This window comes from Vitis vinifera, chromosome 4 (assembly GCF_030704535.1).
Source record: "Vitis vinifera cultivar Pinot Noir 40024 chromosome 4, ASM3070453v1".
NCBI lineage: Eukaryota > Viridiplantae > Streptophyta > Magnoliopsida > Vitales > Vitaceae > Vitis > Vitis vinifera.
Window position 1 is genome coordinate 23,854,600 of NC_081808.1, and position 17,535 is coordinate 23,872,134.

The window sequence follows — 17,535 nt, forward strand, 5'->3', positions numbered from 1 at the left end:
AATATAAAGTAATAAAAGGTGATTTTTTTTATTAATATTTATATTTTTACTTTTTTGTTTTTTTCTAGTTACATTGTGGTTAAGAAAAAACACCTAAGATATTTAAAAAATATCAATCAACTTTCGATTTTCATTGTTAAAGAATTAATAAAAAAAAAATTAAATTGGTAGATGAGCATATAATCCATAGAGTTAAGATTAGGTATAAAGTTAGATCAAGGTAGAAATAAATGAGATCGAAGTGCATAGGCCAGCTTTCGCATCAGAGTCATTTGTTAAATTAAAAATTATTTTAGCATAATGGCCTGAGGTCTTATTATGGAAACGTGTCAGAACTTAAGAGAGACTAATTGCCTAACACCTAAAACTAATGGTAATAGAATGTGCTCCTGTTTTGACGTGGCACCCACGTGGCGGGATACCGGTGGCGTGCGACTTGTAACCCCAAAGAAAGGAGACGTTGCGTGCAAACGACGCCGTCGTAATCTGAGTTTGGACGTGGGGCCGTGATATTCTCCGGCATATTCTTTCTTCACCCTTACCCTTTTAAACGGATCTGTGGGTGTCACTCCGTCGATTCATAATACCACACGCGTCACTTACAGACAATCGCTTTCTAAAATTTATACAACGCAGAAAAAAACACATGAAATAGAATAAGACCAAATATATATAATAATAATATGCTATAAAACAAAACGTTATCACACTTTCATCACCACCCGAACCCATTTCGCTCTCTCGTTCTCTCTAGATCCCATCTACAATGGAGAAGCTCTCTCAGCTCCGCTCTGCAGTGGCTGGTCTTGATCAGATCAGGTACGTTCACTATTTTTCTTTCAAATGGATGAGATCTTTAGATCTCGGTTTTTTGGTTCTTGATTTTGATTTTGATTTTTCTGTTTTTGTTTGCAGCGAGAATGAGAAATCCGGATTCATTAACCTCGTCTCTCGCTATCTCAGGTGAATTCAGTTTCTTCAAATTTTTCCGATTGAAATTTTTTGACTCAAAAGTTTCTTCTTTGGTTGTTTTTCCTTTGTTTGCTTGCTGAGGAAAGGGAGGAATAGTAAAGAAAATGTTTTGTTTTTCTTTTTTCAAATTGTGGTTTTTGTTGGTATGTGTTCCGGAAATATAAGACTTTTAATTGTGGTTCGGGATACTGAAAGATCTATTGGATTCGGAGATTTGAATTTCCTTTGGTTTAGTGCACTTTCTGATCAACCAAACAGGAAGTTAATTTTGGTATTTCTACTGATTGTTTGGTTCTTGTGGTATTTTGCATTTGTGAAGTGGTGAAGCGCAGCACATTGAATGGAGCAAGATCAAGACTCCTACTGATGAAGTGGTGGTTCCTTATGATACTTTAGCACCCACTCCTGAAGGTAACCATCTCAATTTTTTTATTTTTTTTATTTTTACTTATCAAAAAAAAAATGTTTTATTAAACCCTGATTCTTCGTCTGAAGACTCTGAACTAAGATGCAATACATAGTAAAATAATAATAATAATAATAATAAAATCACATAGAAATGACAAAAATGTGATTAGAAAGTGAAAAAAATAAATAAAGGGTCATCTAATGTGATTTAGAAGCATGACTATGAGATCTCTTTTACCATCACCCACACTTATATTTTAATAATTGAGCAGGTCAAGTGGCTTTGTATCAGTCCAAACAGGAAAGGGACTGGTTGACATGGAATCACCTATCTTGTCCAGTCAAATGGTTTTTAGTTAGTGGTTATTTTTATATGGTTGGATGTTTACCTAGAAAATGTGATTAGGAAGTACAAAAAAATTTGTGAAAGAAATCATTTTATGAGATTTAAAAGCACAATAATATAAGATCTTTCATATCTTCCAAGACATAACAGTGAGACACTTTCAATCTTGAAGAGAGGGTGAAACCGATATGGGTGTCTGTCTAAACAGGGAAAGGGACTGATTGGTAGTGAATGATACTCCTGTCAAATAAAATGTTTTAAAATAATGGTTTTTATTTTGTGTTTATTTTTATGTTATCTAATCTGGTCTGATGGCACTCTGAGTTGGAATTTACAATCATCTTAAATAATGCAGATTCAGTTGAAACCAAGAAGCTTTTGGACAAACTTGTTGTGTTAAAGCTCAATGGAGGGTTGGGAACAACAATGGGTTGTACTGGTCCCAAGTACGGATTTTATCCATCCTCAACATTCTTTTAATCTTTACTATTTCTTATAAATTGCTTATCTTCTCCACCTGAAAGAAACATGTCATTCGGTACATTGAATTTGATTTATATCTCTCTTATTGCAATGCTTGTTGTAACTCTTTTTTTGTTGTTTATATGCTTTGTGCAGATTGATATTGTTAAAACTTTCATCTTGTATAGATTTGATGGGTGCAACATGTTAAATTTTGTTAACAAGGTTTTGGAATTGAGGAAGTCTGCTACTCATGGAGATGAAGAATGAGATTTTTGGATTAGTAATTTAGAAATAAAAACTGGATACTTGTTTGATTGTTTTGAAGTTTGCCTTTAAACAAGGGGACCAAAAGAACCTCAAATAATCAAGCCAATGAGTGTTCCTGTGCATGACAGTGCTTTCATTTTTTGTCTTATCATGCCTTCTTGCCATGACTCATTCCCATAATTATAGCCTTTAACTTACCCTTTTTTGGGTGATGCAGATCGGTAATAGAAGTTCGCAATGGATTGACATTTCTTGATTTAATTGTCATACAGATTGAGGTTCCTTTTTTCCCTTTTCTATTATGCTCTGTTTTTTGTAGTTCCATGTTAGCTTGCAACTCATCCTTTCAATCATTTATAGAATCTCAACAACAAGTATGGGTGCAAAGTTCCTCTGCTTCTGATGAATTCATTCAACACACATGATGATACGCTGAAGGTACTTGTGCTTTGTGTTCACTTCTGTTCTTTTATATGCATTCTTCATTCTTTCATACTTGAATCCTGATTAGTTAATCTTGTCCAATGTAGATTGTACAAAAATATGAGAAATCAAACATTGAGATCCATACTTTTAATCAGGTTTGTAGTAATGCTTGATATGCTGCTATACCTTCTGTTGTTGGAATTTATTTGAAGACCTATATTTTTATAATTCAATCTAGTTTTTCCTTTGATTTGTACAGAGCCAGTACCCTCGTGTGGTTGTTGATGACTTTAGCCCACTGCCGTCCAAAGGAAATACTGGAAAAGATGGGTGGTATGAGATACTTAGTACAATTGTTTGGCTGATGAATTATAGCACTATTTTTTGTTTTAAGCCATATGAATTGGTGCTGATGATAAATCGATTTTTGAGCAATTAAGTTGATTTATCTTTCTGGTTTTATTATTCCGCTTTTATGATTTTCTAGTTGTTAGCATCTATGTTTGCCATACTGAGTAGTTCTTATTAGGGTAGATATTCTAGGTCTTTTCATGTCCATGTCAATTTTAATGTGCTAGTGTCTGCCACAGAAAGCCAATGCATTTCTTTTGCCTCTTTATATATTTGAAATCTGCTGAGAAGTGGAATCATTATCTAAAACCCTTGAAATTTCACAAGTTTTTAACACCGTCCTTCATTAATGAAATCAATGGGGCTTTATTACTTATTGAATTGCTAAACATTGGTAGATCTGACTTTAATCCTTCTTTTTAGTTCACATAGTTATGATTTTTCCTTTTTTCTTTTTATTTTTATTTTATGTCATCCTTGGATGAAATTAGGGACTTGTCTAATCTATGAACTGAAAAACTTTGTTAGACCTGCACTTCCATGTTGTTCTATGACTATCAAACCATGTGAATTCCCTTTAGAAAATTTGAAAGTAGTGCTCTGCAATTTACCTCCTTGTGAGGATGATTGCATACTTAGTTTCCTACATACAAATGCACCTAAGTCATGCAGAGTGTAGAGTGATGTTTTTGTATTTATGTTTGTATTGATGTAGAGTGTACAATCATATTTTTGCATATTTCTATATTCTTACATATGTATTTGTCGACAATCATATTTTCTTATCTTTTGAAAACTTCATCTTGAAGATTAACTTCTGGTATGTCCAAGGGTTTGTAGTTGCCTTACTGAATCACTGTTCTTGTTGTTGTATTTGCACTACATATAACAAACCTCCAATTGTATGCCTCACTTAGCCATCCTTGATTTTAAGTACTGATTTTGTCTGCCACCATGACCTTTACCATTGTCAATCAAGGTGTAGCTTTAAAGTTTCTTATTTTGCTACAATTAGTGCAACTCAGAAAAAAATAAAAATGGAAAAAGGGTAGAAATCTGAAAGTATTCTAAAATGGGTTTTTTATTTGTTGACTGAATAATCATCTCCCGATTGACAATAATATAAACATATATAAAGAGGCTTCTACTCAAACGGACTCCTGATTCACCCCATGAGGACATATATGGATATATATTGTGAATACCTAATTTAACAAAAAAAAAGCTATATTGCTTAAAAGGCAAGGAAATAATTCCTGTATACTTCCTTTGGGGTGAGGCTTTAGGCTTTTGCTGTGTACTTCCTGTATACTTGGGGGCGCTGTTTTTGTCATCTCTTTTTCTATACATACAATTTCTCTTTACCTATCAAAAAAAAAAAAAAAAGGCAGGGAAATAATTAATATAACAAAAGATCTCTATTTTTACCTATAAAGCCCGTTTTAAAATCTTAAAACAACTATACATTATACCTTTTCCATGTGGTCTACACCAGTATGTGGGTCGATATACTCATTCTCATGGCTAAGCACAGTCATATAGTTTCTTCTCTATATTACACTTTTTGAGTTATTTTTCTACTGGCACGGTATGCTCTGTTCTCACAACTAAGCATAGTATGATGCCTTCTAGTTTCCTCTGCTTATCATACTTCTTGAATTATTTTTCCACTAGTACAATTTCAATAAAAATTGGTCCTATAGTGGGAAGCTGTGGTAGGCACACCAAGGCCCTGATGAGCTGCAAGCATAACAATAACTGTGTGGGGAAATTTCTTATCAAGTAACCTGTAAGAAAGGTGCGATATGGGCTAAACTGAACAAAAAAGTGTGATCTCTATGTGTGGCTTGATGTGCCTCCAACTTTAGCCACTGAACCAAGAGCCTCAAATTCTTTTAATGCCTAGATGTTAAGAAGTTGGGCTAAACACCCAGGTGCATTTTAGTTGGTACGAACCCTTGGACTCTACTTCTAGTCTGGGTAGACATCTAAGCATCAGGATGTTCTCCTCCAGGGGAGGCCCCTTAGGAGGAAGCTTTCCTCTGTAAGAACCATCATGATGGTCATCAAGAACAGTGGGCATCAACCTGGGGCCAGGCATCCACTTGAGAAGTGGGGATCCCTGCTAGGTAGCCACCATTTCATAGAGCAGGATTACCCAGAAGCATTGAGGGAGTTGATCGCAAGTGACATTGAAATAGTAGGATGCCATGGAACATACCACATAGCCATGGATCCTGGTGCTGCTGGTGGATATTGATCATCAACACTGTTCAATTCTAAATGCAAGTGAAGATAGGCACTCCTAATTTCTAACCTTTTTCCTGATTTGGGATGAGATATGCCAAGATTCTAGCCATCCAGATTGGAAAGTGTGACATGTGTACAATAGCTTAATTGCTGTTATGGAGCATGGAAACCAGTCAGTATTGGAGATGAATTACAGTTAAAAGAAGATCTGCCTGTTCATTCCTCATCAAATTTTGCTTTTGCCTCCTAGAATGACAAGACAGCTGCTGAACAGAGTGAAAAATTAGTCAGCAATTATCTAGTCTGCGTTCCAAACCATCACTGTCCTAAATATGGTAAAAAATGGGAATTATTCAGCAAAGAAACATCTAGAAACTCAGGGTTATTTTGGAAAAAGTAATCAAAAAAGCAATTTATCCTTAATTTAAACATACTCTAGGAAATAAGTTATTATTGTTGGTATTGTTATTAAATTATTAAGAGTTTAGGTTTTTAGGGCTACACCTATATCAATCAGTCATCTTCCTGCCAGTTTGTATTTGGTTCGAGTCAAGGCCGCACCTATATCGATCGATCATTTGTTTTGTCAGTTTGAGTTTTTGGGATCGCACCTATATCGATCGGTCATTGTCATGTCAGTTCAGTTTGAGATTTTAGGGTCGTATCTATATCGATCGGTCATTGTCCATGTTAGTTTGAGTTTTTGGGGTCGCACTTATATCGATTGACCATCTTTCTGTCAGTTTGAGTTTGAGTTTTCGAGTTGGGACCGCACCTATATCGATCGGTTATCTATGACTGATTGATATAGGTGCGGTCCCAAAAACTCAAACTCAAACTGATAAGATAATGACTGATCGATATAGGTGCGGTCTCGAAAAACTCAAAATAACTAACAAAAAGATGACCGATCAATATAAGTGCGGTCCTGAAACTCAAACTGACGTGGAACTGACATGAAGATGACCAATCGATATAGGTGTGGTCCTGAAAACTCAAACTCACTGACAAGATGAATGACCGATCAATATAGGTGCGACCCCAAAACTCTAATTGAATTGACAAAATGAATGATTGATCGATATAGGTGCGACCCCAACTCGAAAACTCAAACTGACAAGATGAATGATTGATCGATATAGGTGTAGTCCCGAAAAACTCGAATTGAACTAATAAGATGAATGATTGATCGATATAGGTGCGGTCCTGAAAAACTCAAACTGAACTGACAAGAGAATGACTGATCGATATAGGTGCGATCCCAACTCAAACTAAACACAAACTGACAGGAAGATGGTCGATCGATATAGGTGCGACCCCAAAAACTCAAACTCAAACTGACAAGACGATGAATGACCGGTCGATATAGGTGCGGTCCTGACTCGGACTGAACACAAACTGATAGGAAGATGACCGATCGATATAGGTACGACCCTAAAAACTCAAACTTAACTGATATGACAATGACCGATCGATATAAGTGTGGTCCCAAAAACTCAAGTGACATGACGATGAATGACAAGGTGAATGACCGATCGATATAGGTGCAATCCCAACTCGAACTAAACACAAACTGGTAGGAAGATGATCGATCGATGTAGGTGCGGTCCCGAAAACTAAACTAACAAGATGAATGATTGATCGATATAGGTGCATTCCCGAAAACACAAATTGAATTGACATGACAATGACCAATCAATATGGGTGTGGTCCCGAAAACTCAAACTCATATTGACAAGACAATGATCGATTGAGATAGGTACGGTCCTAACTTGAAAACTTAAACTCAAATTGACAAGACAATGAGCGATCGATATAAGTGTGGTCCTAAAAACGCAAATTGAACGAACTCTTATAAATGGTTTAAACTTCCATCACATTATTCCACCAAAACGCAAGGAAACTTTGAAGCCTTAGGCATTTGTTGCACCCAGTTATGTTTTACCTCCAGTTATGTTTTAAAATTATGTTAGATTCTTTTATGTAATTTTAAATGATTTAGAGAATTTTAATAGTGTCCATAAACACAATTTGGATTCCATCACTAGTTACTCTTCTGATTCAAGAAAACTCTGCAGCTTGGCTTATTCTATTTAGACATTTTTCTATTTCCATGATGTTTTGGCTATATAATTGACCAGATTTTATTCTTTTCAATTCTGTATGCATATGAAGGTACCCTCCTGGGCATGGTGATGTGTTCCCAGCCTTGATGAACAGTGGCAAGCTTGAAAAATTATTGTCACAGGTTGGCACTGCAGTGCAGTTTATGATTATTGCTAACTTTTATATTGAGAATGCCCTAAAACTTCCTTGTTTTCATTGTTTTTACTTTTACAGGGCAAGGAGTATGTCTTTGTCGCCAATTCAGATAACTTGGGTGCTGTGGTTGACCTGAGTATCCTCATTATGGTTTTTACTGGCGACATGTTTTTCTAGCTTGTAGGTTTTTACTGTTCTGTGGTTTTATGCTTGGCTTATTTAGAATGATATTGTGCGAGCAGCTAGTTTTTTGGCAGTTGCGATCCTTGACTTAATGTTATAGAAATCTTAAATCATTTGATCAAAAACAAGAACGAATACTGTATGGAGGTACTGAAAAGATGATTATGCTATCAGTCTGACTTTAACACTTCAAAACTATTTCTATGTCTTCATCTTTTTGCAGGTGACACCCAAAACCTTGGCTGATGTGAAGGGTGGTACCCTCATTTCTTATGAAGGGAAGGTTCAGGTATGTGGTTATCATTCACTAGTAGTATTGTTCCTCTATATTATTCTATTTTGTTTCTGGATAAGTGTAGCAGATGTCTTTCTTCATAGGCCTCTGTTGAACCTAATATCCTTAAAACTTTCATACATAGGATAAGTTTAAATCTTTAAGCACAAGTTGTATAATCTGTTTGTGGTCTTAATATTTGTAAATTGCGACCCTACATTTTTTCAAAGCTCTAGGGGATTGAGACAAGGGGACCCTATCTCCCCCTACTTGTTTGTGATTGCTATGGAGGCCCTTAGTAGATTGCTCTCGAAAGGTTGGATGGTGGTTTTATTTCGGAGTTCAAGGTTGGGGGAAGAGAGGGTGGGGGTGAGGAGATCTCTCATCTCCTTTTTGTTGATGACACCATTGTTTTTTTGTGAGGCCTCTTAGGATTAAGTGACTTTCTTGTGTTGGCTACTCATGTGGTTTGAAGCCATGTCGGGGTTGAAGATTAACTTGGAGAAGAGCCAAATGATTCAAGTAGGGAAGGTGGACACTGTGGAAGATTTGGCTTGTGAAATTGAGTGCAAGGTGGGAAAGCTGCCATCTTCTTACCTAAGGCTTCCCCTGGGGGCCTCATACAAGTTTGTGGCGGCTTGGTATGGGGTAGAGGAACGGTTTCGTAAGAGGCTTTCGTTATGGAAGAGACAACACCTCTTAAAAGGGGGATGACTCACTTTACTTCGTAGTACCTGACCCATTTTACCAATCTATTTTATGTCCATGTTCACCATCCCAAAAATTGCAAGGTTGAGATTAGAGAAGATTCAAAGGGATTTTCTATGGGGGGGAGGGGCCTTAGAGAACAAAATGCACTTAGTCAAGTGGTCTTCCATTTGTAAAGCAAAATCAAAAGGAGGACTAGGCGTTCGCTCTCTTTCTTTGCCGAATAAGGCCCTTTTTTGCAAATGGTCTTGGGGCTTCTCTAGTGAAAGTGATTCGTTGTGGAAGAAAATCATAAAGGGAAAGTTTGGGGAGGAAGAAGGGGGTTGGAGGTTGGGAGTGGTGATAGAGCTCTATGGGGTTGGGGTTTGGAAAGAGATTGGGAAGTAGTGGGATTTTTTTAATACAAAGATTTCCTTTGCAGTGGGTAATGGGAGTAGAGTGAAGTTTTGGAAAGACAAGTGGTGTGGTGAGAAACCCTTATGTGAGACTTTTTTGTCCTTGTTTGCCCTTTTTGATTTGAAGGAGGCATGGGTAGTTGATTCTTAGGGGCCAAGTGAGGAAAGAGGAAATTGAAACTTTCATTTTGTTAGGAGTCTGAATGATTGGGAGTTGGGTGTCATGGAGTGGTTCCTTTCTAAGCCCCAAGGACAGACAGTGAAGAGGGAGGAGGATAGAGTAGTGTGGAAGGAAGATAACAAAGGGGTCTTCTCTGTAAGAGGGCTTTACTTTTTGTTGGAAACAAATTATACCATCCCTTTCCTTTTAAAAATAATTTGGAACTCGTAGATTCCTTTGAAGGAGAGTTTCTTTACGTGGGAGGCTTGTTGGGGAAAGCTTTTGACGTTGGGTCAACTTCAAAGAGGAGGGTGGACATTGGCTAATAGGTGTGCATTGTGTAAAGAGGAGTTAGAGTCCATTGATCATATCCTTCTTCATTGTGATAAGACGAGAATTTTATGAGAGCTAGTGTTCTCCGTTTTTGGTATTCGATGGGTTTTATCTGAGTTGATAAGGGAGACTCTCCTAGAGTGACATGACTCTTTAGTAGATAGAAGACGTATTATGCCTTGGAGAGCCGCTCCTTGTATTTTCTAGATGATTTGGAAGGAAAGAAATGAGTGATTTTTTTGAATGTGAGGAATTGTCTTATCAAAAGCTAAAAATTCTTTATGTAGGTAGGGTGTATATAGGCGGTGGGTAGACGCATATCGTTGATTTCATAGATTGGTTGGAGCTTGGATGAGGTAGGGGGTATTTTTTTGTATGTTCCCTCTCTCCTGTTTTTTTTGTCAAGTGCACTTTGTATATGTCCTATATACTCTTGTGCGCTTTAAGCGCTTTTTAATACATTCTCTTACTTATGAAAAGAAAAAAGGAAAAAAAAAAAAAAAACAAAAAACCATACATTTTTCATCTAAGTTATGATACTGTTAAATGATATCTTAGAAAATGCTAGTGATGAAATAGATAATCTGTAGTTTGTATTCACATGATTTTTTTTTTTTGGTGGTAAAGATGTTTCAATAGTTTGATACTATTGTGTAGTTCAAAAGGAGTCTAATGATATCCTCTTATGCCTTTTGGGAGAGGTAATCTGTTAATAATAATTGAAATGTTTTTCATATGGGGAGTAGTAACTGTCAGTATTGATAGCTATGAAACAGGTCAAGCTTAAGTGACTACATCCATTCAACTGTGTGTATTAAATTCTCAACTATAAAGCAGATGCTATAGCTTAAACAAGTTTATATAGAGAATATTACCTTGGTTTAACCTGTTTTCATAAACTACTTTCTAGGTAAACGGTCAACACTTGTTTACATAGATTGGAGAAAAACCTGTTTTGGAAAAGCCAGTGGTAATTGGTTGTGATAGCATCCATTTGCACCATGCCCTACATATTAAGGAGGTCACTGGGAACCATGCTGAGTGGAATATCTATGAAGTTACCATTTAGATAAAATGAGGAAGTATGAATTATTTTCTTCTGGGCAATGAGGTCAGAAGAAAAGCAAGAGAAGAATAAATTACAGTAATCAAAAGATATAGGAATAGAGAGAAATGATTGGAAGCAATGCTCTAATTCAACTTTCATTGGTCAAAGTTATGATAATCTAAAGGCATCCTTCTATGCCTATGCTTTGGCTCTTTGGTAGCCTCTAAATGAATTTCATTAACCATAATAGTTAGTGAGGGAAAAAAATTAAGGAATAGCATTCATGAATTTTTCAAATCACTATTAAAAGAAAATTACAATCTACTAAGTGCTAGTATTTATGCACAGATAAAGCTCTTATTTCTTAATCAGATAATGGGTGAGATTTTGGTTGATTATTTATTGAGCTCTTTGAAAGATGTCATTTATGTTGACTAATTGCTTGTTGAAATCCTGTTACTCTCACACGTACTAACATGACACCTGGTAGGTTGCCACACTTCCATGGTAACTTATTCTGCTTTGCTGCATTTATTTCTAGAAGAGCACCAAAAAAATCACCAAATTAATAATATGGAAACATCACAGATTCCTATAAAAATTGCTTCATTTAAACTCAACATGATTTTTTCCCAGATTTTTTTTACCAGATACTTCTAAGTGGGGTGATGAATGAATAAATGGTCCACCTATTTTCAGTCAACCATGCATAGTCTGGCAAAGGTAAATATTTGTAGGGGTATGACTTGCTGGGATTTAACAGTAGTCTTTTATAAGTACACACATTCCATACAAAGAAGGAAAATTTGGATAAGACTGCAGCTTTCCAGGTGACCTTTTTCAGGAAAGTGGCTCCTCCAACATTCACCCTGTGTAAGAAGGATTTAATTGAAATCCACACTTGCAGAATCTCCACCATTGCCTATCTTTCTTCAAAAGACTTGGACTAAGACTTATGGTTGTACCACCATCTTACTCTCCAAAGAATAAATAATCTATAGTTCCATATTTTCTTGCTAGATATTTGGTGTTTTGGCTTGGGGTTGGGATCACAGTAAAGCACTAAGAAACTTTTGTCATTAACCAGAAAATTCTGTTAGTGCCTTAAGAAGTCAACTGAAGAGGAATGCCTTCATATGTCAGATGTCTCAAAACTTGACTTGCTGCCACTCCTGACAGTGAATCCCCATGTAAATGCAACTTTAACTTTGCAATACAGGTTTAGAAAGCAGCAAATGGGCTATTAGTTTCTAGAGTATCCAAATTGTTATGGTTCAATCTCACTTTTGCCATACTCTTATCTTGTCCACCCAACCCCACTGAATCCAGATATCAATTTTACAACATGTGTTATCTTCTTTTTTATTTTTTATTGTTCAAACATGTTTACCTTTTGTACTGTATGGACTGATTAGAATATCACTGGAGATGGTCTTAGTGAGGTTGTGTGGCTTGTGATCTATTCTTATCATTATGCGTTAGATCAGTCATTTATATTTAATCTGGTATCTTGTTATTATGGAATAAGGATATTTTTCATCTGAACAATGTGGAGTGATTAGTTTTGCTAGCAACTCTGATTTAGTTAATGGATGATTCAACTTTCCTTTTTTTTTTTTTTGATAGGTTAGATGATACAACTTCTCTTTGCTTCTAATTTGTATTATTTATATACTTACAATTGTTTTCTAATCTTTAATAAGTAAAAAACTCTAGATGACACTTCCTTCTTGTGCAATGCAGCTCCTGGAAATTGCACAGGTCCCAGATGAACATGTAAGTTATTTTCTATTTTTTCCACCTGTTTTCATTTTGATTTTAATTTTCCTCCTTTGCTATTTTAATTTCATTCTAGAAGCTACTTGCTCCAAAAATTTTTTAAAAAAAAAAAAAAAAATCCTGATTAGTACATAAGAATATCAAAAAACAATGATGAGTTTGTTGATATCAATGATGATTAGCTAGATGAGATCAATTGGATAAGTTGAGAAACTGAATGCATTTATTGCCACCTATCACCCAAACAAGTTGAGTCAACACAGAGGGGTTGACTAAAGGCTAGGGAATTGATTGTTATCAGATTTCAACGGTACTGATAACTTAACCATAGATGATGACAAATACAATGGGCAGGAAAGGGGAAAAATATAAGAACCAGTCACAATAAAAGGAGAATCTTAGAAGATCCCCAACCTTTTTTCTCTTTTACTTTCTTTTTTTTATTCTTAAAAAAATTTATGTCGAATATCTCAAATATAATTGATTGGGTGTAGTATCAGAGTCTTCCCTCAATTCTATGCTAAGAGGTGCTTGCTTCATTACTTCTGTCCTGATGAATCTCCTAGATATCAAGATGAGAAACTTGAGGTGATATAATATTCTCTTGCCTTAACGGATGCAAGCAAAGCACCTTTAACAACACTGAGTTTTTCATAGTCAATTTTATGGAGGCTGCTGGACCTGCTGAACTTGCCTCTATTAGCATGGTGTGGGATCCTGCACCAGCACCGCCTCTTTCCCTAGACAAGCAGAACAACTTTGACATCATAGGTTGCCGTACTTGACAGTGTTAATGGACAATAGGATATCTTTGACCAGTTTATATCTGATATTTTGATGCTCTTTTTTTGTTTCAACCAGGTCAATGAATTCAAGTCAATAGAGAAGTTCAAAATTTTCAATACAAACAATTTGTAAGTCATGTTGCCTTAAATTTTGTTAACATACACATGGATTAAATACTAACCACTAACCACATATTATACAGGTGGGTGAACTTGAATGCAATTAAGAGGCTTGTGGAGGCTGATGCACTTAAGATGGAGATTATTCCAAACCCCAAGGTACATCTTTCTCTTGCTTTGGAGGTTCTCTGTACTAAAATGCTGATTTATTTATTTATTTTCTATAATTTTTATTTTTCCCATGTTATGGCTACTTAGGGATGAAATTTAATACTTTGACAGGAAGTGGATGGTATCAAAGTTCTTCAGTTGGAAACCGCGGCTGGTGCAGCAATTAGGGTACCCATCATGCATAACATCATTCTTAATATGTTTTAAAATGCTGAGATGCTCCTTTTCACTTTTTATCTCTATATTATGTCAACCAGTTCTTCGATAATGCTATTGGTATCAATGTTCCCCGCTCCCGTTTTCTTCCTGTGAAGGCAACTTCGGATTTGCTTCTTGTCCAGGTTGTCCTCTTTCTGATGGCTGTCTTAGGAAGTTGGATAATAATTTCAGGCTTTCCTAACACTTTTATCTTATTTCACAGTCTGATCTTTACACCTTATCTGATGGATTTGTTGTCCGAAACAAAGCTAGAAAGAATCCTGAAAATCCTGTTATTGAGTTGGGGCCTGAATTTAAGAAGGTGAACATTTGTTGCAGCTACTGAGTGCTGTTAGATGGTCGGCTATTTTGATGATATTTCTAATTGCTTAATTTCTATAACAGGTTGGCAACTTCTTGAGTCGATTCAAGTCAATCCCTAGTATCATTGAGCTGGATAGTCTTAAGGTAGCTGGTGATGTATGGTTTGGGTCTGGTGTTATTCTCAAGGTATTAAATATAATACTGTTGCCTTTTCTGTTACTCATTTCTTTGAAGTTTTATCTGCAAGATTCAAATAGATTTGGTTGCACAATTTGTTGATAGAATGTGGGATTTAACTTCAGAGGATTCTAGACATTTTAGCTGATGACCAGCGGGATGTATATTAGCTAGTGTTCTCATAAGGTTTTGGTGGTAACAATACCAGTTTGAAGATTTATGTTGCAAAGAGATCTCCATAGTATGAAATGCTATCAAAATCCTGAATTTAGTTTTAGGAATTGGATTTGTCCTTGTATTTTCCAATTTAAAAAATTCTAATATATGGAAGTAAAATTCTTCAGCCTGAATGAGTTACTAGGTATCTGATTCTTTTAAGTGTTGGGGTTGAATTTAATGTTATATTTTGTTTGAAATTGGACCTATAGCCCAAACATTGATAAAGATTACAATGCAGTCTAACTTACAATTTAATTCTACAATTGAGTTCCGTTGACTGAAGGCATATGCGATGGACACTTGCTATGTTTGTTAAGATAGGATTCCTTGTTGTCAGATTTTGATTGATGAGACCAATGTCAGAGATGCATATTGTTGATAAAAATAATTGATGTAGAAACTTTGAAGTTGCTTGATTGTATGGTTGATTTGTCTCTATATATCTTCATGTCACCAAGGTTACTTGCAAATTTTTGTCTGAGTCCGACCAAAACTTCATACTAATATTACTATTAGAATAATTATTGATTTCTATAAAATGTTATAAAAACTGAACTGATTGATCAATGATAACTTTAATATATTTACCAAAAAAAAAAAAAAAAAACTGGGTGCTAAATTCTGATGAGAATCTTTATTTTTTCTTTTTTCATTTTTCATTTTTTACTATATGACTTTCATTAACATGGTTGGTGCTTTTTTGGCAGGAAACTTATTTTAGGTGGTGAAATGTTATTTTACAGGAATATGTTTTACAAACTGGGAAGAATGCTTTCAAAAATTTAGGGGAGCAATTGGGGGACTTTGGAAAACATTCTTTTTCTTTTCTTTGGAGAACTTTGGGAAACAACTAGGGAGCACTCAACAGAGTTATGATTCCCATAGATCTCTCCCTTTTTGATGTTTCTCAAGCCTTTTTTTTCTCATCTTTATTTGCTTAAAAAATTTCTTTAATTATCTCTCAGGCTACTAGTTTCCGAGGTTTTTTCCAATTATTTTGTTTTATTTTATTTCAATAGATAAGTTCCTTAACATTCTCCTTGTACTTCTAGACCACACTTTTTGTTTGCTTCTTCTTCCCACCCAAGTAACTGCTCTGGAAACATACAACAGACCTGAGTCAAATTGTTCGAACTTTTAAGTTATAATCTGTTCATATCTTCTCTTTTTTCCCTACAATTAAGAACAAGGTTACAAAGCTTAATTGGTAATAGGATCTTATAAACTCTTACATTACACAAATTGAACTTATTAGCTAATCAAAAGCCCAATCTAGGATAGTTTGGGTGTAGATGATGATCACAAAACCTTCACCTTCACAAACCAGAAATCTCACTGCCCCTTGTAGTTGTGTTGGCTTTCACTGTTTAAACCATGTACATTTTTTTTCTCCTCTTGTTGTAGCTTGTCAAATTTCCCCTTTTTTATTCTTGTTTGAGCTAAAAAAAAAAATTGAGAATTGAAGTATAAAATTTAAAAAAAGAACAGAAAAAAAAAATGATAGAAAGAAGAAAGGGGGAAAAAACCTTTCTTGCTTTTATTCTTGAGCTGTTATTACTAGATATCGCAGAAACATACAATTTCATATTGATGCACACTGATGGATATTGCAAAAGCATATGATTTCAAATCATACATATTTCATGTTTGAAACAAATTTTTGTAAATTGGGGTGTTTACTTGGTTGTAAATAAATTCATATGTTTCTTCTGACAGCTCTGTTTACTAATATTTATAATATTACTGAGTATCTCTGTATTTTGTTCTCTTTGGTAAAACTGTTTGTGTTTGACCTTTACTTCTATGTCAATTTTCTTTCTTAAAGGGGAAGGTGACTATTGAAGCTAAGGCTGGGGTGAAATTGGAAATACCCAATGGAGCTGTAGTTGCAAACAAGGTAACGTTGCTGGAAACCAGGTCCTTCATTTTAACCACAGGTTATCGTTTTATCTGCGCTCACTATATTATTATGATTTTCAGGTGATCAATGGTCCTCAGGACATCTAAGGAAACTGTTTGTCTTAAATTTGTCTTGGAGAGTGTACACATCTTAAAACCACTGTAACGGGTCCTATTTTGATCGTGCGATGCACATTAAGTATTTGATAGAATAAGAGGACCATTTTGTTTGCAATGACACTCTTATTTGAAATATTGCAAGTTTTAATGGCTATCTTTTTGCTGACTGGGAAATATTTTGTGAGAATGGTGGAACTCCACCAGTAATTAGATGAAGTCCAGTGAAACAAAACTAAATATGGAATGGTGGTGCCTTTAAATGAGATGCGTGGGTCTTGCTGGACTGAAAGCATTGATTTTGAGAAGGTGGGCGGGTGGGCTGTTAGCCCCGTGTTCCTTCTGACTAGGCCACTGGATATCTTTGGGGCTTTTTTTTTTGTGGAGCTCAGCCTGCTTGCTCTCGGGAGCTACCTAACAGATTGTGTTTATTTAGCCTTATGGTCATTCTCTGCGAGAACATATGAAAGAAATCTAATAGAAGATGGCCCAAGTGGGTGTATGAAAATTAGACTTCTAAAAGGTAGGTTAGGAGCAGGTTTGGTAAGATCTCTGTGCCTTGCTTTTTGACAGCTTCGATGACAATAAGCTGGGCCATTAGAGGTCTAGCACTGTAGGGATCCCTAGAAAAATTTCCTGAAAGACGATTAAGAGAATTGAAGATTCAAGGCATGTGAGTTGTCGAAAAGCCGTCTTCTTGACGCTATGCGGCATCACCTCGGTACTTGGATTGACCCCGACTTCAACCACGAGGCGTTAGTCCCCTTGCAGCTTGCGTTATAATCCTCGTTAACTTTGTGAGGAAAAAACCTATTGGTTGAAGTCGATGATAGGATGCATCAATTACTATGATTGCTAAGTTGTTAATTAATCTAAAAGCTTAGAGCATCATTGTTAT

General features: G+C 35.7%; 1 protein-coding gene across 1 annotated transcript; it reads left to right on the plus strand.

The window, feature by feature from the left end:
* Nucleotides 1–580: 580 nt before the first annotated feature.
* On the plus strand, nt 581–16,814 carry LOC100253896 (UTP--glucose-1-phosphate uridylyltransferase). Its single transcript, XM_002282240.4, has 21 exons — nt 581–819; nt 916–963; nt 1,292–1,383; nt 2,082–2,172; nt 2,676–2,736; nt 2,819–2,896; nt 2,989–3,039; nt 3,144–3,217; nt 7,661–7,733; nt 7,826–7,883; nt 8,031–8,077; nt 8,154–8,219; nt 12,592–12,624; nt 13,489–13,541; nt 13,616–13,691; nt 13,815–13,871; nt 13,961–14,044; nt 14,125–14,223; nt 14,307–14,411; nt 16,447–16,518; nt 16,602–16,814. The coding sequence occupies exons 1-21, from the start codon at nt 767–769 to the stop codon at nt 16,626–16,628; spliced, it is 1,398 nt and encodes a 465-aa protein (XP_002282276.1). The 5' UTR covers nt 581–766; the 3' UTR covers nt 16,629–16,814.
* Nucleotides 16,815–17,535: the final 721 nt, after the last annotated feature.